Below are 26,060 nucleotides of genomic sequence, written 5' to 3'. Positions count from 1 at the left end.
GATAGAGCTAACTTTAAGAACTAAAAGTTTATTTTTAAAAATATATATATATATTTATTTTTAGAGAGAGAGAGAGAACGGAGGGGGCAGAGGAAGAGGGAAGGAATCCTCATGCAGACTTGCTGCTGTGCATGGAGCCCAACAGGGGCCTTAATCCCAGGACCCTGAGATCATGACCTGAGCCGAAATCAAGAGGCAGACATTTAACCAACTGAACCACCCAGGTGCCCTGAGAACTAAAACTTTTAAAGACAACATATTAGTATGATGACTTAGGCAATGTTTTGTTGTCTATGACACCAAAAGCAACCAAAATTAAACTTTTGTACTGCAAGAGATATCATAAAGAAAGTATGAAGATAACCCACAGAATGGGAGAAAATATTTGCAAATATCTGATAAGGGACTTGTATCCAGAATACATAAAGAACTTTATAAATCAACAAGAACTAAAAGATTGCCCCACTACAAATCAACAAACGATTTTAAAAGACAGTTCTTCAAAGAAGATGTACAAATGCACCATAAGCCCATGAAAAGATAGTCAGCATCATTAGTCATTAGGAAAATACAAATGCAAACCATGACATGCCACTTCATACTCACTAGGATGGTTGAAATAAGAAAGATGATAATGAGTGTTGACAAAAATGTGGAATAATTGAAACCTCATACATTGCTGTTGGGAATGTGAAATGGTACAACTTTGGAAAAAAGTTTAGCCGTTCCTGTAGATATTAAACATGAAACTACTATCTGACATAACAGTGCCATACTCAGGTATGTATCCAAGAGAAATAAAAACATACATCCACACAAAACTTTTATACAGATGTTTGTAGCAGAGTTATTTGTGATAGCCAAAAAGTGGAAAAAACCCACATGTTTATCAACTAAGGAATGATTTTTTTAAGGTGGTATATTGCAATGGAATATTATTTGGAAATAAAAATCATTAAAGTACTGGTACCTGCTATAACATGGATGAACCTCAAAAACATTATGCTGGGTGAAAGAAGCCAATCACAGAAGACCACATAGTGTATGAGTCCATTTGTATGACATACCCAATAAAAACTAGGGGATGGAGAAAATAGACAATGGAAAGTGACTCTTAATGGTACAGGGTTTCTTTTGGGTTTGAAGAAAATGTTCCAGAATTAGATTGTGGGGGTGCCTGGGTGGCTCAGTCAGTTGAGCGTCTGACTCTTGATTTTTGGCTCAGGTCATGATCTAAGGGTCCAACTCCTGATTTCAGTCCAGATCATAATCTCAGGGTTGTGGATCCAGCCTAACATTGGGCTCAGCAGGGAGTCTGCGTGAAATTCTCTCTCCCTCTGCCCCTTCCCATCTCCCTAAAATAATAAGTAAATCTTTTAAAAAATTAGATTGTGGTGATGGTTTTGAGTATACTAAAAAACACTAAATTATACACTTAAAATGGGTAGATTTTATGTTATGTGAATTATATCTCGAAGTTGCTTTCAAAAGGCGCATATCCACATGTCATTAAGACTACAGATCTTTTTCTGTCTCTTCAAGTTTATAAACTGCTTTAGAAACATAGTTTCTCAAATACATATTAGCAACACAACCTCTTCTGTATGAATCATTATTCTAGCTTATTCTATCCCTCACCCTGGCCTCAGATTATTTGGAGATGTTAGATGACCCTTCTGGAGTTAGGGTTGTACCTGACTAGTTATATCTGTCAGGATAGTCTAAGTTATACCACACTAACAACCTTCAAATGTAGAAGCTCAACACAAACTTTATATTTTACTCATGTTACATGTTCATTGTAGATTCACAAGAGGGTTCTACTTAGCTTAGTCAGTCAGGGACCAAGGCTGATAACAGCTGGGTCTTGATATATACTTCCATGATTAAGGAGGCAGGGAACATGAATAATGTTATCAATTCATAAACCTTCTGCCTGAAAGTGACAAGTAGCCATAATCAGTTACATAGCCATCCCCAGTTCAATGGGGGGTGTGGATGGCTTGAAAAGGCACTGAATGTTTGTGGACAATAATGTATTATACCACAGTAGGCTCACAGGGTTTGAAAAATAGCCAAGAAAAATGCCACTTTTCTGGAGATCTATCATCTGGCATTCTCTCTGGAGTAATTTCCACCCAACCATTTCCATACCCTCTCAACCAGACTTCTCTTAGATGCCTGGGGTAGCTGGGTGATTTCTTAATTACAACACTACTTAAGCCTTTTAATAAAGTCAGCAAATTAAAGAGAAAGCCCAGATAAAATGCTTTCTAAAATGTCATAATGAAATTAAGGTAATGAAGTACTTGGAGGGCTCTCCTCCCTTCTTTTTGTATAAAACTTATTCCAAAGAAGCTGGAAGAGAAATGGGGCCTGAAAGTAAAGAGGGAGGAAAATAAATTGTATGCCATTAGTTTAATTATGAAAATTCATTACATGAAGCCATGTAAGACAGAAAATAATGGAACTCTAATGGGTTGGCCGATAACACATTTACTAGCCTGCTCTCAGCTTGTAGTCATTGTTGAAAGGACAAAAAAGTAACAACTTTGGTATGTAGTCCTCAAAGCTATTGGAAAGATTAATCATTTCCAGTAAGCTGGAAAATGAGGGCCATTTTCTTAAATAGTATCCCCTGTATAGAGTGTTACCTTCTGAAACAGAGACGTTTGGTAATGTCAGAGGTTTAATAGATGAATAGTGAAGTTAATGGTGAGAGGCTTTACTTTTGAAATAGCTTCCTTACAGATATTTTAACATTTCTATTATAAATCCATAAAGAGGTTTTATAGGTCATTTTAATTCACACAAGCAAGAGAGAGTGTTTCTTTTTCCCAATAGAGAATTATAGAACATTAATTCATACTTAGGACTGAATTGTTTAGTGATTTTTTTAATAAACCAAATCTGTGTTTTTTCTGCTGTCTTTGTTTGGCAATGTCTTACTTTATTATACACAATAATTTTCCAATCATGCTATAATCATGAAGGAGACTGTTTTACATTCTTTGGTGTTCAGTTATAATAAGCTCAATCATTTACATTAAATTCCTTTAAATGGAAGTGTATCTTCTTTAGCTAGATTGAACCCTGAATACTGGAGTCAAGAAACTTGCATTTTTATGACGCCTCTATCACTGATTAGCTTTGTCATCAACAAGTCACTTAAACTTTCAGAGGTTTTCATATTATCAGATGGGCAATTATGGTATTGGGTCAGAGAAAAGGAAAAGGATAGTGGATAACAAAAGATGAAAGTGGATGTGTGGGTGGGGGTCCTATACTGGAGAGCCTCATAATCTAAGAAGAAAGTTTGGATTTTGTCTTGTAGGTAAGAGGGAGCCACTGAAAGTTTTTACAGAGGAGTGATATGGTTCTATTCGTATTTCAAAAATATTACTTGAGCAGCTCTTTGGGGATGGAAGGACTGGTTTGAGGTGGAGGAAAGGAGCCAATAAAAAGGTTGTTGGAGAATCCAGCCAAGAAATAATGAGAACCTAAATTAAGGCAGTGACAGTGGAGGTAGATGACTTGGCTAAGGAGAAAATTGTGATAAAACCCTTCTTTGGGTATGCTCTCTGTTTCCTCTTCCAGTTAAGGGTCAGTTACACTACAGATGGAAAAAATTGGGCTAAGGACAGAACCTTGGAGAACATCAACATTTAAGAGAAAGATAGAAAAAGAACAACCGAAATCACAAGAGATTAGAGAGGAGACCCAAAGAGAGAGGGCTAAGAAAGGATAGAGAACCTCAAGAAGGGACTAACCAGTAGCACTAGTTGCTGCAAATAAATTAAATGAGAACCTAAGATTTACCTCAGACATTGGCCACTGGTGACTGCATCAGTTAACTATTTTCGCAAACATTCTGCATACCAGAACACTTCAGAATGTCAGTGGCACACAACAGTAAACATGTACTTTTTAATGAGTTGACAGCTTGGGTGGGGTGCCACTGCTTCATGCTGCAGCTTGGTTGGGATGGCCCCTCCACGGTCACTCTTCCTTTATCAGGGATGATCAGGGTAGCCCCAGGGATGTTTATTTCTTGGTGGTAGCTGAAACACATTAAGGGCTAACCACACTGCAGGAGCACATTTCACGCCCCCTCATGTATCAGTTCTATAAACACCCCATTAGGATTAGGAAAAACAAGTCATAAGGCCAAGATCACTAACAAGGGCCAGGAACTCACCTCTGCTGTCTGTAGCAGGAAATTAAAAGTTAAATAGCAAAGAACGTGGGTACAGGGTGGGGTAAAGAATTGGGGCCACTAATCCAATTTACACCAATGATGTGTCAGAATAGTTTTAGTGGGGTGGTGTTGGCATAAGCCTGATTTTGATGAGTTGTACAGGGGCAGGAATGTAATCAGTAAACATTTGCTTTCTGAGGAGCTTAACTATGAAAGGAAAGACAAGGACAGGGTGTAGGTTTTGTTGTTGTTTGGAGATGAGGGGGTTGGAGGAGGACCATGTTTGAAAGCTGTGGAGAAAGACCCTGCAGAGAGACAAGAGACTGAAAAGACATAAATATCCCAGAATAGATGAGTGCCCAGACAGAGGGATCTGCTTCCCATCGCACGAGTCATCTCTTCCTTTGAGACTAAAAAGAAAGATGCAAGATATCATCTCTGTTTAATGAAATGTGTGCTTGTTAAGTTAAGCTGTGTCATTGTAGCCAGGGCCTTTTTGTGTGAGATTTCTTCCAGTTTGGATCATCAGGGTTCAGTCTGGAAACCACCCTAGACATTTCAGAGGAAATTTAACACCGATGACTGGTTCCATGGCTAATGGAAGCTAAGAAACCCAGTAGGAGACAGTAGGGTAGCCCAGAGGTTGGCAATATCAGGAAGCTGTTGGCCACCTCAAGGGCCAAAGGGCCAACCAGTGTTACCAAAGTCCAGAAACCGGAATCACCTGGTGCTTACTCAATAACTGTGGGGGCAGCACAGTGGGTCCTGACACTACAAAGGGAAGGGCTGTCCCTTAAGAAATGGAAACATGAAGAAGACTCTGCCCATGGAGAGAGACAGAGAAAATATACTTGAGTTTTCCCCTTCCTCCTCCTCTTCCATTTCCCACCAAGACCTCTCACTGGCCTAACCAATCTAGAAGCCAACTGACAAGAAATCCTGGGAAATTCTCTTCTCCCGAGGGGTTAGTTCATCTGCAATATTGAGTAGAGTAGGAGATTGCCAAAGAAGGGATCTAAAAGCTAAGAAGCCCTTCTACTGTTAGCTCACAGAGCTAGAATATTTTAATTAATTTCTTAGTTCATGTATGCAGATACAGTATCCTAACAAAACAGAGAAACCTAATATGTAGAACTTTTTGTCCATAAATACATTAGGATCCTATTTTATAATTTTCCGAGCAGATTTATTTGGATTTTGGCCTCATGACAAACCTGAGGCATAGGCAGAATAAGTCGCTCCATTCTATTTTACACACAACAAAACTGGGACTCCTAAGGTTAATGACTTTCTTAAGATCAAACAGCAAAACAATGACCGAACAAGACTTCCTGGGAAAATGCCTTTTCATTATTCTGTGTTGCCTTTCATGATGCTTCTTTGAGTCACGGTTATTAAAAATGTTAAACTCGGGTTCATCTGGAACAAATGGTAATTTCATTTGTAGGTGACCATCCCAAAACACATTATATAAGAAAACCTCAACAACACTCAACTGAAATTTTTAAATTATAAATCTACGGACTCACATTTATCTCCTGAATTAAAGGGAGTCTTTTAGATAAGCTACGGCATTCCTGACAATGTCTATAAAACAGTGAGTCCCTTGCTTTAAGGTCAGTAGAGGCTTATCCTGTGTTGAATACAGTGTGGCTCATTCAAAATAGTAGTAATAGCAGTAGAATTAGTAGTAGTAGTAGTAGTAGTAATAGAAAGGGTAGTAATAATCAGAATGATTATAACTAATATTTATTGAATTCTTTGAATGTGCCAGTCACCATTCTGAATGTATCCCCTGGATTTTCTTAATGAACCCTCATGAAAATCTTTGAGGTAAATGCTGTTACTACACCCATTTGAGGAAGAAGGAAACAGAACCACAAAAAGGACAATTAACTTTCCCATTTGTCACATAACCAGGAAGTGATCAAGCTAGGATCCAAACACAACAGGCTGAAACTTCTAACTACTCTCTCTCTTTCTTCCTTGTTTTCTCCCACACAGAGTCCATATTCCTAAAAAAAAATTCTTGCAAATAAAAAATGAGGAAAGACAAGCATTAAAATGAAAATTTTTTAATACTCAAAGTTCTTGAAATTAATTCAGGTTGTCCCATAGCGGACAGTCATTTTTCTGCCTAAAATGCTGTGTATAAAATACCAAGCACGTATTAACAGCAGCACCGTATTAGGTTTGAATATAAAATATTTCTTTCCCGGTTGGGGACACAATCTTTTGGAGATTTAGCATTTTATATTCTTCATGGAAAACACACATCCACATATATATGCACCCACAAAAGTCATCTTTTTTTATAGGCTTGTGTTCACAGTATTTCAAATTTCTTCACACACTGTGATCACCATACAAACAATTCCCTGTGGTGTATACCATTGTAAATGGAATTCAGAAATGAAAAAGAGCGTGTGTGAATTCTATTGTATTTTTGAATTTACACTCCTTCTGTGGCTTGGAGTTATCCCAGTAGTAAATTTCACAGTAGTAGGCAAAACTGGTCAAAGTCATTGTGTATAGTCTGAAAGACACTTGGTTAAAATGCAGGTTGATCAACATACTATTTTAGGAGGAAGGGAAACCGTCTGTTCAGGTGAAATGTCTTTAAGAAGGGAGACAAGAATGCCGTTGTTGAGAACCTGAGAGTTGAAAAAGGGGCCTTTGCCCTGTCAGTTTTGCTCAAGGTCAGTGGATATCTTCTTCTTAATCCTACATCCTCATAAAACCTGGGCAGTATATACAGTGAGGGATAGAGCTCAGTCAACATTTCCATAGGTATAAAAATCTTAATATCAACATAAATACAAATTTGAAGAGAAATATATTGCTTGTTGGGTTGTGGTTTTGTTTGTTTGTTTGTCTTTCAAGAATTAAAGTTTACCAAAAAGCTCTGGTTTGAAATTGAGCCTCACTCTTTTACCTGTTTACTATAAAGTATCTTTTGCTTGATATTTCCTTCGATATTTTGGAAAATTCAAGCATAGTTTTCAACTTAAGCTTCTGGATATTTTTTTTTTTATGATCTGTAGATTAGAACCAAAGAGGCTATCCTTTTTCCTATAGACTTTTTAAATAGCAACCCCTGAGTGAGGGATGGCTCCCAAGATTATTAGGTAAAATAAGTGATTTTAATTACATTTATCAAACTTTTAGTTTATATTTTATATATAAATGTATGTGCTCTAATATTGCTTTATCATATTTAATAAAAAAAGTCTCCCTAAAAAGAAATTAACTTGGAAAAAGGTAACCAAGTCATAGGTCTCAGTTTTATGCATTCTTATACTACCAATTAGAGATTGAATAGATGATGAATAATAAACTTCTTTAAAAATGCAAACACCATCTTATGGATAAGAAGGCCCAGTTACAAGTACATATTACTTTAACACTGTAGTTTGGCTTAAGTAAGGAGTGGAAGGGATGGAACGGTCATTTTGTACCTTAGGATATTTCTAGAAAGCAAAAACCTTCAGGGGGTATGATTCACCTCAGAAAGGCTTTTGAATAGTGTGAGGTTCCAAAAAGTAGAAAATATGAACCACAGGGCTCGATAAAATGAGAACATAAGGAAAGGCAGTCATTCCACAAGAATACATTTTAATTGCTTTATAGTGTAGCAACTATTCTCTACATCTTTAAGAACTTTCTCCCTTTTTCCTTTCAAAAGTTAGTGATATTGGCTTTAGATGCTCGGTACTAATTTGATTATTTGGCTCTTTGTTTTATGCAATAAACGCAATTATTTCTTTTGAGTCAAGAATAGGATGTTCTAGTGAATGAGGAAATGCCAGATTATACGTACATTATACATTTTCAAGGAATAGGAGTCCACCCAAACATACTGGAACTATGCTAAAATAACTCTTGTTTGATTTTATTATATAAACAGCATACCAGCATGAAAGAACAGATATTAAAACAAAAATGACTACTCTTCAGAAACATCAGTTCATTTCAATTTCTTTTTTTTTTAATTTTTTTAAAGATTTTATCTATTTATTTGACAGAGAGAGAGAAAGAGAAATCACAAGTAGGCAGAGAGGCAGGGGGAAGCAGGCTCCCCGCTGAGCGGAGAGCCCGATGCGGGGCTCGATCCCAGGACCCTGAGATCATGACCTGAGCTGAAGGCAGTGGCTTAACCCACTGAGCCACCCAGGTGCCCCTCATTTCAATTTCTTGTGTTCCCCTTCTAATTCATGACTTACAGATTTAAGAAATACAGTATAGCTAGAAATTGTGTTTCATTTGTTATGTATGACTTTGGTGCACATTTACTGCACGTTAGACCATTGGGTTGATGTATTGTGTTAGTTTAATGTCTTCTCATTAAACACTGAAATTTTCTCATTTTTTGTACTATATTAGTTGATGAAGCTCTTTATTCCTATAATGTATTTCTCTTCTTTTAAATATTTTATTGGGAGAAAATACCAAAAGTATAATTGGTAAGTCAGTGGGAGCAAGCATTTGTATGGCAGTTGATACCTATTGCCAGATTGTCCTGCTTGATACTGTTCCCAGCAGTAATATGTGAACATGCTAGTTTTACCACAGCCTTTCCAGCTTGGGTTTTATTTTTTCATTAATTTAATTGGTGTTAAATTATACCATCTTGATTTAATACTCTGTTTTTTAAGTTAATTTTTAAAATGGAAATCTTTTATCTTCCTATTGTTTGAATTGCCTATTCCTGTTCCTCTGTCCCTTTGTCAGTGGCTTAACCTACTATGTTGGATTTGATATGACCATCTTAACTATTTAATATCATCTTAATGCTTAGAATCTTCTTCCATGGACTTATAGCCATGGTTAATTATATTTCCAGATAAACCTGTTATTGGTTTACTTATTTTATATGTGGTGTATCAAGTGATACTATCAAGTGAGCTTGATAATACTCAATTGTCAAAGACAAGAAAACACAGGTCATTTGGTTTAGCAAGATTCTTACATTTGAAATTTTATTCTAATTTAAAAGGAGGATATTTATTAAAGTATTATGAATAAACTGGTCCTTCAAAAACATTCATAACTAGGATAACAGTACTGTTCTTTTGATGTGTTATATTTCTATATGCAGCTGTAGTTGAATGCCAGTAGATGGCACTAATTACATAAACAATTCAACAAGTTAATGAAGAGGGAAAGAAATACATGAGATTGGTTTTTCCGTTCAAATTTTGGTATATGTCTCATACTCAACAACTATACAGGAGCTTATTTTTATAGTTTGTTCTGTCCCATGAGAAAAATAATTAAGCCCAGTTGATTTCAAGTTAATTGTCACTAAATTGAAATACCCGGTACTGAGTATTGCTCAAGATGCGGCATTTGAAAAGTTTTGTCATTAAAAGTGGGTTAGTTTATACAGCCATGATTGACTAAATGACATGGTAGGTTAAAAGTTATCATGTAGACATGTTCTGACCTGGGGATTCAAAACCTATTTATGAAAAATTTTAAGAAACTGCAACTTAAGATTTCAGAGAAAACTGACGTTCATTTTCTTTCCCATATGCATCTGCAGCAGTTGGCCAAAGACCTCCGCCAGTGGCAGATAAATGTAGATGTTGCAAATGATTTGGCACTGAAACTTCTCCGGGATTATTCTGCAGATGATACCAGAAAAGTCCACATGATAACAGAGAACATCAATGCCTCCTGGGCAAGCATTCATAAAAGGTATGACCAACATTATTTCTGAAACTAGGGTTGGTTGTCATGATGGATGGGTGGTGACACTAGGTGGACCACGCAGATTTATTTCCCTAATCCTGCTTCAGAGGGGCTTCGGAGGATCCAAGGTGACAAATATCAACTAAATTTGCAGGCTTGCCTAAATCCTAAATCCTCTAGAATTTTAAAGACGAGGGACCTAAAGACTGGTGAAATTAAGTGATTTGCCCACAGTTGCAAAGGCGGTGCTATAACTAAGAGTTTAGACAAACACAAAGTACTGATTTATAGTCAAAAGAGCCATTTACCAATACATTTTGAGAACTCTATCTAAAGAAATATCATTCTATTCCATAGTGACACGTGCTGCCCCATTCTTAATCTGACAAGGAGGTCGTTTGGGGTTTCATGATGGGATTATAGCTGTCCGTGGTGCTGTTGTTTGTAACTCATTCCACATACTCAATAAGAAAATCTGTGCAGTGTAACATGACTCAGAACTTCATTCCCCCCTCCATATCAATGAAAATTAACAGCCCTTAGAGACACTGTGTCCTGAAGGTAGATTCTGTGTCCTTATTATGCACTCCTTTAACCCCATGTGCTTTTCTTTTAATAGCATTTATCCTAATTTTCAGTAAAAACATGAATTATGTAACTAATTATTTAATGTTTGTCCTTCATATTAGTCTAAACTCCCTACGGACAGAGACCCCCTTTTTTTTTTATACTTGGTTAGCCAATATATAGTACATCATTAGTTTTTGATGTAGTGTTCAATGATTCATTATTTGCATATAATACCCAGGGCTCATCACAACAGGTGCTCTCCTTAATACCCATCACCTGGTTACCCCATCCCCCACTCCCCTCCCTTCTGCAACCCTCAGTTTGTTTCCTGGAGTTCAGAGTCCCTTATGATTTGAAAGACCCTCTTTCTTATTTGACATATCCTGAGGTCCTGAACCAAGTGATGTGATGGGGAGCTGGGAAATTCTTGTTGAATGATGACTCTCTTTGCATGATGTGGTTGCCTTGTTCATGCGATGGTAACTTAAGGATTATTGGGTACTTATTTTTAGTTCTGTCAAAAAACAGAGGCAGTTCAGCTCAGGTCATGATCCCTGGAGTCCTGGGATCCAGCCCCTGCGTCGGGCTCCATGCTCAGAGGGGAGTCTGCTTCTCCTTCTCCCTCTGTCACTCCTGCAACTGCGTGTGCTCTCTCTCTCTCTCTCTGTCTCTCAAATAAATAAATAGAATCTTTTAAAAAAAATAGGGGCAATAAGAGTACCTGTACAGTGATGAGGAAAACCACAGTGAAATGTAAATAAATTCCAGAAGATGACATGAATTACTGAAGATGTCAGTTAGGTGGCCTAGACTAAGAAGAAAAGGCCTCTGTCAGGGGGAGAAAAACCAACAGATTTTGAACTAAGAGCAGAAACTCTTAGGAGTAGTGAGTTACTGATATGTGGAAACTGAGAAAGCAAATAAATCTTGAAATTGAGTTAGGAATTAAAGAGTGAAAACTCCTGCAAAATTGGATTTGCACCGGTGGCCCTGAGGGGAGAGAGCAGCTCTAGTGTTGAATTCCAGACAGCAGGTATTCAGATGACCACGGAAAAGAAGTTTCAACCTGAAGTTGGGAGTTACCCTCAGGGCTCCATCACATGGACCCTGGTGGAGAGAGGGCAAGCCTGACTAATGCAGTGATAATCAGAAAAAAAAAAATTCTTAAAGTGACTGTTTCCTCTCAGTAGCAAGGTTTGAACTTTTCAATTCAAATACAGATCTGGTATCTGTTGAATTAAATAAGGGCAGATTAGGCTCAGGAAACTTACACATATGTAAGCCAATGGTATCAGAGACTCAGTAGTTCAATCTCAATAGGAAATGCTTGTTTGTCAAAGAGAAGTCTCTTTGGAAAAGCAAAATAAGATCAGAAATTAATTTGGTGAGTTTAGGGAATGTAAGCTAAAAGGGGGCCAAAAAGAAAGCTTGTTCCTGGTACAAACTGAGGGCTTCAGGGAGGGGGGAAGCCTATCCCACCTATGCTGCTCTTACTGGAAGTCTCCTGGCTCCATATTCCCATGCTCCTCTGATGTGCAAGTGGCTCTCTCTCTCTCTCCTTTTAATCACTTCCTTAAGGGCTTGGCTTCTTCAAGCCCTTGGAGGAGCTTCCAGTTTATATTTTTTGACTCAGTCCCTAAAAATCTACTGCCTAAGGAAGGTATACCATTATTTCTCCAATGGCTAATTTAAATAGGATGTTAGCAGCCAAATTCCATTTCCCACTGGCTCCTACAGAAGCTGAAGTCTGCCAAACTAATTTTAACTCTTGCCTCTAAAGTTCCTCCCCATGCCTTTCTCATGTATACTCTGTGAGTACACTGATGACCATCCCTTTATGTCATTTGCCACTGACAGTGATCCTGTGATTTTCAGACTTCCGTATCCCACTGACTTATTTCCAGTTGAACGTCCCTCTAGAATCTCAAACTGAATGGGCCTAAGGCTGAACTCATGTTTACCCTCTTCCAACCTTTTTTTCCAGATGCAGCCTACTTCTCTTCCCACAATGCCTCTCTAGTGAACATTACCACAACCCAGTCAGTTGCCAAATCGAAACTCATGCTTCACTCTTCCTTTTATAGCCCCAGTAGCTAAGCTATCACAAAGCTATTTACCACTGAAGTAACTTTCAAATCCAACCACTTCTCTTTTTCTGTCCCCCTCAACTATCATTAGTTACTACATCATTGACCTACTTGGTGTCCTTCTAATCTTCCTACTTCCTACCCATTCTCTACATAAAAGGCAGGCTGATCTTTCTAAATACGGTATATTTATGTAGCTCACCCTCTGACTTTTAAGGCCTTCAATGGCTTATCCATTATTTTCTGAAGACAGTCCATACTCTTTTAAATGATTTCAAGGTCATGTGTGATTGAGCCTTTCCTTAAAACTGCAGCCTCATTTTCTGCATTCCCTCAGTCTCCCCTCCCAGGTCCCACACACATAATTAAGTAACATTGAGCTGTTTTCATTCCCTCATAGCTATGTGCTGTCTTCTCTACTACCTCCTGACCTGATATTTATGTATTATTCCTTCCTTTTTGCCTGGTTAACTTCGGTTCATTATCTAGGTCTCAGTATAAATGCCAATTCCTTCAGGAAGTCTTTTCTGACTTTTAGGCCCCGTCTATAGTGTTTACCTCATTACTTTAGTGTACTTATGAGAATGTTGGCTCTGTGAGGGTATTCCCATGGGCTGCTTGTCTACCCTATTACCATGCACTTAGCTTTGCACATGATAACTACCCCCAACACATTTTTTATTAAATAGGTAAATGAACTAATGAAAAATAACTAACTACAAGTATTCTGGTGCGCCAATAACTTAACACAGAAAAAAACTGTATCCATTAGGAATGCTTTCCATTCCAAATAACAGAAAACCCAAGTTCAGTAGCTTACCTAATAGAGGTGTATTTGCTTCATTTATTGAGTGGTTCAGAGGTAGGCAGATGGTGACATTGGCTCAACGGCTCAGCATTGTCAGCCTTGAAGTCTCCCCGTTCTTTTTGGCATGTCCCTCAGAACATGTCATTTGTTCCAACAGGAAGAAAAAGGAAGGAGAAGGAGTGGTGCTTGGATCAGGAAAGCAGTGGGTTTCCCAAGAAATTGAGGACCAGAACTGTGCCAAAAAACCACCTCTAGTGGCTAATGATCGGGGTTGAGTCAGCCAAGAGAGAATGTCTGCCTCAAAGGGGATGGAAAGAATAAACTGGGAAACTGGCATGTTGTAGCTGGACAGCCTTAAGTTCCCTGGAAAGATAACCCATCAGATCTTTGAGTAAAGAGAGTATATTCATGTAGCTCAAAGATTCATGTGCATTGTGTTTATATAGTATATTTACAGAGGTTCATAAAATGGTGGCCATTGGGCTTGATGGTTGTCCTGGTCAGTGTGAAAGGTCTCAAGGAGAGCTGGATTCTCTGCTGGCTAATGAAACCTTTGTACTCCAAGTTCACATTGTGTAATGCTGTGTATGTCAACCACACATATGAAGTCGTATTCTACTTGCCTACAGCTTCTCAGCTTCTCTTATTTTGCGTTCTTATAGATCCTGTGCTATGTAGATAAAGAAAAAGAGAATTCTTTATATGATCTTTTATCTTGACCTTTTTATCCAGTGTCTTGTCCAGGTAAACCGATGAGGGAAATAACATCATCATCTTCCTCTAGATTCACTCTATCCAATAGGGATAACCAGTAGCCACAGGTGGCAATTTGAATGTAAATTAAAATTAAATTAAAAATTCATTTTCCCGGGGCACCTGGGTGGCTCAGTGGATTAAGCCACTGCCTTCGGCTCAGGTCATGATCTCAGGGTCCTGGGATTGAGTTCCGCATCGGGCTCTCTGCTTGGCAGGGTGCCTGCTTCCCTCTCTCTCTCTCTCTGCCTGCCTCTCCATCTACTTGTGATCTCTGTCTGTCAAATAAATAAATAAAATCTTTAAAAAATAATTCATTTTCCCCATCTCATCAGCCACCTTTTAAGTGCTCAAGAGCCACAGGTAACTAGTGACTTCCGTACTGGATGGTGCAAAGGAGAGCATTTCCATCAACACAAAAAAATTTGCCTGGTAGTCCTGCTCCACATCATCTTTGTCCATGTTCAGCTAAGCAATGTAGGGCACATTTACAACAATTTCTTAAAAATAAAAAGGTATTGGTTCACATTATTTTATTTCCTTGTTTCTACTTTATATCTTCTCTATTTATCCACTTCGTAGAGTTGGTATTTAAAGTCTCAAAAACTACAGCCATCACAGCATAGAAACACTCACTTTTGTTGTTAGTCTTACAAACAATTTTAACATGAGAAATTACTAATATTGATATTTGGGTTGTGGATAAAAAAAATACTCATATCTGTGAAAAGTACCTATAAATATGACTTTTTAGGTAGAAGGGATGCTGCTGAAAGAATTCTGGTGACACTATTTCTCAGAGTTCAGGCTTTACTGCAGGACACTATGTACCATCTGCCCTGAGACTTTCGGTCATATAGACAAATACATGCATAATATTGAGACATTTGCAAGCCTGTTTAAAACCTCAGTCGGGGCTCCTGGGTGGCTCAGTGTTTTGAAGCCTCTGCCTTTGGCTCAGGTCATGATCTCAGGGTCCTTGGATCGAGCCCCGCATCAGGATCTCTGCTCAGTGGGGAGCCTGCTTCCCCCTCTCTCTGCCTGCCTCTCCGCCTACTTGTGATCTCTGTCTCTGTCAAATAAATAAATAAAATCTTTAAAAAATAAAACTTCAACCAGCTTTCAATCAAACTCTTCAGTGCAGTTGCCAATTGTTGAATAACATGTAAAAATTGTAACTTGACAAACTTTACTTTGACATTATATAGTGACAGGCTATAGTTTTGAAACATAATCAAAAACAAAAGTGAACTGGGGCACCTGGGTGGCTTAGTCGGTTAAGCCTGTGACTCGGTTCTGGTTCATGCCATGATCTCATGGTCATGGGATCAAGCCCTGCCTTAGACTCCACATTCTGCTTGAGATACTTTCCCCTGCCTTCCCTCCCCATCTGTTACTCCCCCCACTTGCACAGACATGCTCGCTCGCTCTCTCTCTCTCAAATAAAGGAAATCCTTAAAAATGTTAAGTAACTTTGTTTTGTATTTTAGTGTTGAGCTTAAGTTTATTAATAGGTCATAAGAACCTTCGAATTACACCTTGGCTTTGACAAGAACTTTACCATTTCATATAAAGAAATGCAAAGGGCCATGTGTGCCTAAAAGGAATTGATGTACTACACAATGATTAAAGAGAAGGCTATTTCTCAACTAAATCCTGCAATTTAACAATTGAGATCAGAACATAGTTCATCACTGTGACCTATGTAGGAGAATATTTTGTTTTCCTGATCAGATTCCTAATAGAGTCCATGTTAACATAGAAAGCCAGAAATGAGGGCCTCTCCAAGTTCATTTCTTTGTTTTCAACCTCTACGAATAGATATGAATTGGTGAATAAGATACTATTAGACGTGATATTACAAATGATTGTGAGAAGCCTCTAAGGATTAGATTTCAAGGACTGCCATCTGGCTGAAGACTTTATGATGACACTGTCATGAGATTTCATTTCCTTCTTTCTATTCCAGGATCACTCTTTAAACAAGAAATGAACATTAACCTGAATTTTCTGTCTGTAGCTATATGAGGGCTTCTACATTAACCTACCAGCCAGCCAGGAGTGAACTCATCAAGCAGAGGGCCTGGTCCTAGTGTCAGAGGGTTCAACATGGCTGGAACTTTCTTGAAAAAGCTCCCAGATACCCGAAAAATCTCTCTAGGATTTTTAGAGAGAAATAGAGAGGAAAATCTCTATCTATCTATACATATATATATATATATATATATATATATATATGTATATATACATATATATAATATACACACACATACATACATACACATATGTGTATATGCAAGTATATGCATGGAAATATGCTCTTCCTCAAAATAACACCTCAGTGTTCTCCTGTTCTCCCTAATAATATGTTTCACATTTGAATAATCACAATTCATAGTTGATACACTGAAAAACTGTCACCAGTATTCGCCATCTTTGGCAGCCATGAAGCATGCATAAGTTACTCTTTGCTTCTCTATTCCTAGGTCCTTTCTCTTTTCCACTTTAAAGAAACAAGGAAAGGGAAAAAATATTGAGCCCTACTATGGGTACAGCGAAGAGCTGTTCTAGCTGGACAATGAATCTCTTTCAGATTCTCCAGCACATTTTTTTTCTTAAAATTTTTCTGCTTTTTTTTCTCCCGGGGATCATCAATTTCTTTTCTTTTTCTTTGCTCCTCCCCTTCAGCCAAATATCATGTTGAAGTCTCCCTCATTCTATAAGAACCTTCTTAGGATAGTGTCTTTTCTATATAGTTGTGCTTGTTTCCCCTTACCATCATTTTTTTTGATCAGCTTGAAACTATGAGAGTTTTTGAAGCAGTATCTGGAATTACTGTTTCCTATTCTTCACCTCCTGATTATGCTTTGACCCACTACAGTCTGGCTTCTCTGGTACCACCCCCTTGCTTTTCTGAAAATGAGGGCTCACTAAGATCGTCAGTGACTTTTACAATCACTAACTGCCATATTTTTATTTATTAATCTACTTGACTTCATTTTAACATTGGTCCCGTCGATCAACTTGACTTTTCAAAACTTTCCCTCGCCTGGTTTCCAGAATGAAATTGTTCTGCAATTCTCCTGTTTTTCTAGTCATACAGTAAGACTGAGGTTCTTGGCACATGTGTGGTACATAGTAAGAGCTCAGTAAATGTCATCTGTCATAAATATCATAAGCATTCATTCACTTACTCAAGAATATTTCGGTGCTAGGCAGGCTCAAGTCTTGGTACTTGGTATATAGCAATGAAAATTCCTACCCTCATGAAGCTTTTATTTGGGGAAGGAGAAGGTGCAAAATAGACATTAACAAATAAGAAAGTTAAATATATGGGATTTTAAATTGTGACAAGTACAATGTGGCAAGAAAGAAGGAAAGGAGCTGAGAATAGGTTTGTGTGGTGAAAATGAACTGTGGTTATTTAAATATGGTGGTTAAGGAAAGTCACATGGGAAGGTTGACGTTAAAACAAAATACAAAGGACCTGAGGATGGCAGCCACGTGGATGATTGGAAGAAAAACATTTCAGGAGATTCTAGTAAGTGTCAATGCCGTGAGGCAGGAATCTTCTTAGCCTTTTGAATGAACCCTTGAGAGACCAGTGTAACAGGAGAGGGTCACAGAAGCTTGGCAGGTATGGAGTTCAGAGAGATGAGAGGAATCTGGTTACATCTGGCCTTCTAGGTCCCCCAGAGAACTTTCACTATCACATGTAATGAGATGGGATTCCTTGGAGGGTTTTAAGCAGTGGAATGGCATGGTTTTACTCACCTGGCCCCTCTGTTTAGTGTACTGTATTACACTAAAGGGAAGTAGTGAAACCTTTAGGAGACTGTTGTCATAATTTCCTCAAGAGATGACTGTGGTCTGGGTCAAGATAGGAGAAGTGAATATAGTAAGAAGTGATTGGATTCTACTCTATTTTGAGGACAGAACCCAAAATGTTTTCTAATGAATTAGATTTAGGTGTGAAAGAAACAGAGGAATCCAAGAAGACTGCAGAGTTTTTACCTGAACAACTGGAAGATGGGACACTCGTTTTACTGAGATGGAAAAGACATCGAAAGCAATGTATTAGGGCACTTGGGTGGCTCAATCAGTTAAGTGTCTGACTCTTGATTTGGGCTCAGGTCATGATCTCAGGGTCATAAGATCCAGCCCTATGTCAGGCTCTGTGCTCAGCAGAGAATCTGCTTGAGATTCTCTCTCTCCCTCTCCCCTGCCACCCACTTTCTCTCTCTCTTTCCCTCTCTCTGTCTCTCTCAAGTTAAAAATAAATAAATCTTTGGGGAAAAAGCAACACATCCTAGGAAGAAGATGGGGACATGTTATTTTTGATGTGCCAGTCATGCCTCTATGTGGAGATATGGAGTAGTTAGGTAGATATAAAATCTTAAATTCCAAAGAGTGGTCATGACTTGAGATATGAATTTGGGAGTTGTAACAATAATCTATATAGGCTATCTTTGCTCTTTACATCCCTTAAATGTTGGTGCTCTATTGTTAATCCTTTCTCTTTTCTATATACATTTCAAGTACCTTTATCTGTTGGTTTCAACTACCATTAAGATTTCTCAGTTTTTATTTCCATCTTCTATCTTTCTCCCAATGTCCAGAACTGTACTTACAGCCATCTACCATGTGTTTCCATCTGTCCATCCTACAGGGTCCAAAACTTCTAAAGGAGAAGTCATTGTCTGCCCCTAAAACAATGCTAGACTTTATTTTCAGTGTGGTTTGATTACTGAATCATCTCTAAAACTGGAAACCTAAGAATTCCTTCTGCCTCTCCCTCCCTCTCTCGTCTCTACTTTATTGATACATTTATTAAATTGGCTTCTAGACTTTGTGATTTCTACTTCAAAACTTGCTCTAGAAACTACCCCCTTTTCTTCATCCCTATTGCCAACTCATCCTAGAGCTTGTCCGTATTCTACCTCAAAGACCGTGACCACATCTGCTCTGTCCTCCCAGCCATTAGGTCTCCACACTCATTTGGCCTTCATGCTGGCCTCAGAGTGATTTTCCTTAAAATTAATCCTCTGGTTTCCCTTTGCTCCCAGTGCTCTTTTTCTTCCTAAGACCTGATGGATGATATTTATATATGTGATATACTCCCAACAGCTTATCAAAATTTTTCTGAAAATAAAAATGAACAAAGAAGTCAATAAATAAACTTCATGTATTTTTAGGAAAGAAAAGCAAATAGTATCACAAATTTTTGCTTGTTTGGCAGTTTGTTTATTTAGCAGAAGGATGGGCATGGCAACTTGATGAAAGAGACTTATGTTCTATCCACAAATGCTGACCCTTCCAAAAACATTTTCAGAATTCTTTTTCTGGAATACCTGGGGACTATTATATGAGCATCAGAACATTTTTGTATTACTGTATAGCCATACCTTGTCTTTGCTCAATACTTGTACTCAGTAATCATGAATTGAATGAAATAATCAGATGTTGGGCATCAGATGACTTTGGATTATTCCCCAGAATATAAAGGATGAAGATTTGCTGCTGCCCTTGAAGCTATGTAAAGAATATGACATGATGCTAACAGGACATTTGTTGAAAATACAACCTCTTATTAAGTCAGGGACTGCTTGTGATATATTTGTAGCATCATCATAAATAATAAAGCAACAAATGACCCTAAGGATACCAGCTCAAACTTCTCAATTTAGAGTCACCTATTTTTAATCCCTCTCATGTGAAATATACTATATAGTCCATCTTAAGGACTTAAAGTATTTGGTGCATTAAAATATGCACCTTTTAGATATGCTTCTTCTGGCAGTAGGAGGGAGTTTCTCTTGGCTCTTCAAGGGAGAGATGTGTATATAGTCATAAGGCCCTCCACTTTTTATACTACTGAGACCCAATCTTTCCTGCTGATTATGAAGCACAAGAATTCTCACCATGTTACAATAGGGTAATATAATACCTGTAATGCAAAACCTTGGGGCACTGGGCCAGGGAGTGTCATGATCCATATGGATCTAAAATGTTCTTGGTCTTAACTGCCTGCTTCATTTTATGTCATCTCCTTTAAAGTAATTAGAATGTTTTTAGCTTGCAGAGATTGCATAAAAAGGGAGACATTTGGAACCATATCACCGGTGATTTACTGGTGTGGAAAATTACCTGGTGATGTAGCCAAATAGCCATTTGCTTCCTATCCTGGTCATGTAGTCCTAAACCAGGCTCTACCAGCACACCCAAAGAGATGTTTGCTGATGCCCCTGCATACAGTTTACCCATGAAAAGACTCCAAAACTAAAGATAACTTAGAATTGTTTCCTTTAGGAAACAATTCTAGGTCACAGATGGACCTTTCTTGTCTTCATTCATAAATTTAATATTTTGGCAAAATAAAACAAATGGGAGAAAGTTTCCCTTACTTGGTTTCATTGAACCCTTGATGTTAGCAACCATGTCCATGATATTACTTTTCAATGATATTCATATTCTGAATTTTCTTTACATCACTCTCCCTTTCAAAAAAAAACTTTTTAAAAAATATTCAATAAAATGTATACATGAGCTAGAGTTTATTTTTATTAAGTTAACTTAATAAATGGATATAATTATCATTTCACTTGTAATTTTATCTCATTCTAACATGTAGTTTAGGGATCTTTTGGCTTTATTCAGCTTAAAATAGGAATTTTTTTTCTATAAACAATGAATTTAAACATATTCCTTATTTCTAAAAATTAAGCAAGACAGATAGATGTCGGTGAGTTCTGTGAAATTTCATCTTTTCGGTTTTTCCCCTAAAAGGGGGTCATGGAAGCAGTTCTTAGGTCAACAGCTGTCCTTTGTGCAGCCTCCTTTTATGGGTTGGGAAACCTGATACCATCCCTAACTTCTTGAAGCCAAGAGCCTGCCTTCGGTCCTTTATCTTGCCCAGAACATTTTCAGATTCCCGAGCCCAGCAAAATCTCAACTGACGGCCAATCTTGACTTCCCGTCCCAGAGCTGCACAGCCTGTGCCTTCAATCCTACACACCAATTGGAGTTTCTCTACTATTTCTGACCCACGGGATTCTTTATCTTGTTTCTGAGCTCAGATTGGGCCCCTTTGACATTCTGTTTTGATATTTTATCTACCATTGTTTTGTGTTTAGAAGCTTCTTCTATATTTAGAAATCATTTTCCCTAATATAAAGTGGAATGTATTTGTGGTAGAACATTTTAAATTAAGAGATACAGAATGACCCTTCACATTTTTAACATTTCCTTTCATCCTATGTCTGGAAATATATTTTTGGCCTTTTTTTTTTTTTTTTTTACTTCTTCCCAACTTATTAATAGTCGAAGTCGAAAGTACTTTCAGATAGTTTTTTTTTTTTCTTGAAAAATTCCCTACTACATTTTTATTAGTAAGGTAATGTGCAGGTTATATCTTTTTCAAGGAAAAAATATGGGGGAGGGGAAATAACTTTCTTGAGGTAGGTGGTGACTCACTAAATAGTCAGGAACAAAAGCAACACTGTCATGCCTCCAGCCAGTGCTTTCTGCTCTGGCCATGCTGCCTAGTGTCAGTGTTCACCCGAAGACAGAAAAACCATTTCCATTAGCCAGTAAATCACTTGTCCATGCAGCGCAGCCCTTGTGTGTTTTAAGTATCCTCTAAGATTCACCTTCGCAGTTAGCTTCATCAAATCCCTAGTATGACACTCATGACATCACTTTATGTCCAGTCAGTGTCCTCAAGCCACAGAGCATTTAAAACAAGTCAAAGTGGGGGCGCCTGGGTGGCTCAGTGGGTTAAGCCGCTGCCTTCGGCTCAGGTCATGGTCTCAGGGTCCTGGGATCGAGCCCCACATCGGGCTCTCTGCTCAGCAGGGAGCCTGCTTCCTCCTCTCTCTCTGCCTGCCTCTCTGCCTACGTGTGATCTCTCTCTGTCAAATAAATAAATAAAATCTTAAAAAAAAAAAAAGTCAAAGTGCCTTACCCCAAACACCTGTGGAGATCATAACCTATGTCGCCTACACTGATGGCGATGCACACAATTCCTGAGGAGTTCTGTTTTTCTTCTGTATCATGAGTATTATAGGTCTACCTTGTGAAACTGAGTTAGGTATTGAACATCCATTTTATCACAACCTCTTTTTAAAAATATTTAAGTGACACAAACCCTCCATCAAATTGCCCAAATACAGCTTCCATCCTGAGGCAAATTAGATAAATAATAATCACAAATTCATGATTATTTATGATTTTCTTTGGATTTTTGGTGGTGAGATGTGATTTATTAATATGTAATATGTAAGGAGCTCCTAAGTTGCCTATTAACATAGAAACTAAAATAGTATTGTTCTTTTTAGGTATCCGTATAAGCTACTTACCTCTCCTCAGAGCTGGTGTTCCAAACCCAAATCTCTGACTCAGGCCTGGGCTCCCTTCACTGCTGTTTATGGATACATATCAACTTGGAAGGAGGTTCTGGCAGCTTTCCACAGTAATCTAATCTCAGCTCTGTCCTCTTCAATATTTTCATCAGTGACTTGGATGAAGACATAGATAGCATTCTTATCAAATTTGCCAATGACACAAAGCAGGAAGAAGTAGCAAATACGGTAGACAAGAGTATCAGGAGCCAAAAAGATTTCAACAAATTGTAGGGATAAGCTGAATATTGAAAGATGAAATGGAAATATAAGGCACTACACTTGTGTTTAAAAGAAAAATAAAATAAAAATAAAATCCAATTGTTTTAGTTGGGGCTCCCTGGAAACAGGAAAGAAAACTCCCTAACATAGAGAGTTGCATGCAAAAGATTTTGTTGAAGAGTATTTCCATGAGATACGTGTGGAAGGCTGTGACAGAGGTAGCATTGGGCAGAGAGAAAAGCTAACCTGAAGTGAACCTGAGGCCTCAACAGATTCACAGGGGAGCTCTGGAAATTGCAGGATCCTTTCAGAGACATCCTGAATTGAGGCAAGGAGGCTGGGCCTTTGAACTCTAGAGCCAGCCACTTGTTGGTTCTGAGTCACCCAGGAGGAGAGGACAAACTTGGATAAAACAGTTAACTATAGCTGAGGCCAATTTCTGGTGATAGAGGCAGCTGTGAGCAGTTAGCAGCCAATATTCCCACTAGCTAGAGCACGGGGTCTTGGCAGAGTATCAAGATATACAATACCCCAGTGTGACTCCAAGTGTTGTGCTTGGACTAGCCCATTTGTATCACCTGTGAGCTCAATACCAATGCACAGCATGAGTCCTACCCCATCCTACTAAATCTCAGAATCTCTGGGGATGGGGCCCAGAAAACTTTTGACAATCTGACCAGTCTCCAAGCCATTTCTAAGCATATTAGGTTGGAGAACCACTGCATGATGCCAACCGAAACATTCAGAAAGGGGAGAAAACATAGGGCATTTATTGACAGTAATCCTCCCTCCTTCACTCCTGCCCCCTCCCCCCACCACAGCAGTAAAGCAATGACAAAGGAAAACAATGGGGACATTAGCCTGGGTAAATTCAAGCATATAATATAGTCTTAAGAACTTGCAATTCAGCTCAGTAGAGAAAGGAATTTTGTGATAGAGCTATCCAGAGATGGAACAGCCTACCTTATAAGGTTGTAGAAGTATTCAAGAACAGGTTGGGAAACCTTTGAACAATAATTTCAAGCAGCAGCTAGACACATGACTTTAGCATCCTGCTCTTTCTCATATACTCTTCCTTTAGACTTTTTTTTTTTTTTCAGAACTAGCTCCATTTTATCTTAATAAGTGTTACAAAAGGATTCTATGGTCCAAAACGAAGTTTGGGTACTATCAGATTGAGTAAAGGTAAACAAATGTCTGTAGAATTAATCAGACTTTTTATTAGCGTGTATGCATTAATAAAGTATGTATGTTCAGGAATGTGTGAGAAAAGTGATACTCTATATAGTATGTATTCCTTCTAAAACTTTGACCTTGGAACCAATTTCTCAAGAAGAGCCTTACGTGACACTATAGCATCTGATCCAATAATTATTCTATTATAAAATAACTATATGTATTATAAAATGATAATTAACTCAGTAAGCATTTGTAAGATAGCATAGCATCTAGCCCAGACCCCCGAGTGGAGATCATTTCACTGTGAGTTCTCTGGGTAGTATTTCATGTACCATTAGTTCAACTCTGCACTGGGGCATTAGCCTATAAATTTGCCATACTGCTGAAAGGAAGTAGTATTATTCTACCCTTGACTCTACTCAGACATCTTTTCTGTTGTTTCCTTGGAACTATTATTGTCGCCTCATATTCTCTTACAAGCTTAGGGACTTTTTCTGGAAATATTCATAGATAGATAGCTGGGTAGCTAAGGGAGAGGTAGGGCAGAGAGGGAGAGAGAAAGAAAGAAGGGGAGGAAGAGGAGCAGAAGGAGGAAAAGGAACAAGATGATGATAAAGAGAGAGAAAGAGAGTTTGATTCTCAGGTACAGCGTATTTGACTCGTACTGAACCTGTTTTCCTGAGATTTCCACAATGAGAATAGAGGGGAGGTCATTTAGAAATAACAGAAATAATGTAGAATACCTTTAGTAAAAAAAAGACTTCATTTTAGCAGATAGCAATGAACAATAGAGTCTCTTATAATTGCTGGGATCTGCTAATAAGGTTTTTTTTTTTTTTTCCCTGAAACAAACTCCATTAACCCTCCTTGATACTCCATTCTTGTCAACATTTTAATAGCATGGGACTAACTCTTATAAATTTTTCCCCACCCAAAACATATAATCTACAACCTGCTAATGATTACATTTAGCTTAATTGTTAGGTTGCTGCTTGTGACGGAAAAATTTACCCTGGCAGTTAGACAATTCTAGACGCCCAGCCAAGACTTTGGTGTGTGTATGAATCAGCCTTCATATACTTCTCCTATAGAGTGGCCAACCAGCCAACCCATTTCACCTGGCAATCATTCCTGATGGACAGGCCAGGTCTACTCTGAGAGGCTAGAGCTTTTCAGTAGGGCAGTTTGGAGAACCATTGTTTGAGCTCAAAGTTGTAGCAAGATTTTGCAGACTCCTTGGCAAGCCCCTGGCTTGTGACTCCCTCTCCATCACAGGTCCTTGATTGCTAGGGTAGGGGAGCTTGCTCAGGCTGAGTTCTGCCCTCTCTTGTCAAAGGACGAACAGGTAGACGGACATCTTTATAATTTGTTGGCCCACATTCCAAATGAGTGTAACATTTTACAGGCCCAAGTTAAACTTTTCTAAATCTTCGTCACCGATTTCAACCTCCCAGTGTTTATAACTCAGATAAAGATACCAAGGTATAGAAAGTCCTTTACTTTCCCTTTACTTTCCCAAGCTCGGATCCCCAGCTTTTTGGCAATTCTGACAAAGAGATGATTTTTGTAGTTGAAGGGACAGAAGACAATCTTTTCCCTATGTTTACATTGCCACATCATTTACATGACTTGGAGTTCTCTAATTCTTGGAGAATTTTCTCATGTAGGATCAGTTGTTGCTTTTTAATACTTCAGATAGTTCTGCTAGCTCTTCTGTACCTTTGCCAGCATCATTAATATGACTGGCTCCAGGAGGGCATCTACGCAAGTATTTGCCTTAATTCCTGAAAAAACAAGCACCTCTCCATCTTCCTTATCTATAACTCAAAGTTATGCCAACTTCTACTTTTGAAAATGAGTTATCTGGCAAGAGCCTTATGATTCTAACTTTGAAAGAAAAAAGTCGGACTCAAACAGTGACATTTACATGTGCACTAGTATGATTACTACCTAATCAAAATATCTAAAATGAAAAGACTGATATGGATATACATGGGCAATTTTCAAATTAATTGCTTTGGTAAAAATTAAACACTCACTCCTGGCGAGATACTGCAGTAGGTGTCAGGGATGGTGAACAAATTCTCCTTGAGTATATATCCCACTCACAAAGCAAACGGGCAGTTTTAGTAGTCCTAACACCAAAGCTA

General features: G+C 38.3%; 1 protein-coding gene across 1 annotated transcript in view; it reads left to right on the top strand.

Annotated features, from left to right (window-relative positions):
* The window catches only part of LOC111150534 (dystrophin), a 2,087,545-nt gene that overhangs the window by 1,550,546 nt on the left and 510,939 nt on the right, over window positions 1-26,060 (top strand). The window contains exon 54 of the mRNA XM_022508030.1: window positions 9,744-9,898. Coding sequence (XP_022363738.1) covers window positions 9,744-9,898 — 155 coding nt within the window. The remainder of the gene's footprint in view (window positions 1-9,743; window positions 9,899-26,060) is intronic.

Source organism: Enhydra lutris, unplaced genomic scaffold (assembly GCF_002288905.1).
Source record: "Enhydra lutris kenyoni isolate GAN:26980312 unplaced genomic scaffold, ASM228890v2 scaffoldscaffold23, whole genome shotgun sequence".
NCBI classification, from domain to species: Eukaryota; Metazoa; Chordata; class Mammalia; order Carnivora; family Mustelidae; genus Enhydra; species Enhydra lutris.
Note: the sequence above shows the minus strand (reverse complement) of the source record. Positions and strands in the feature narration are given on the sequence as shown.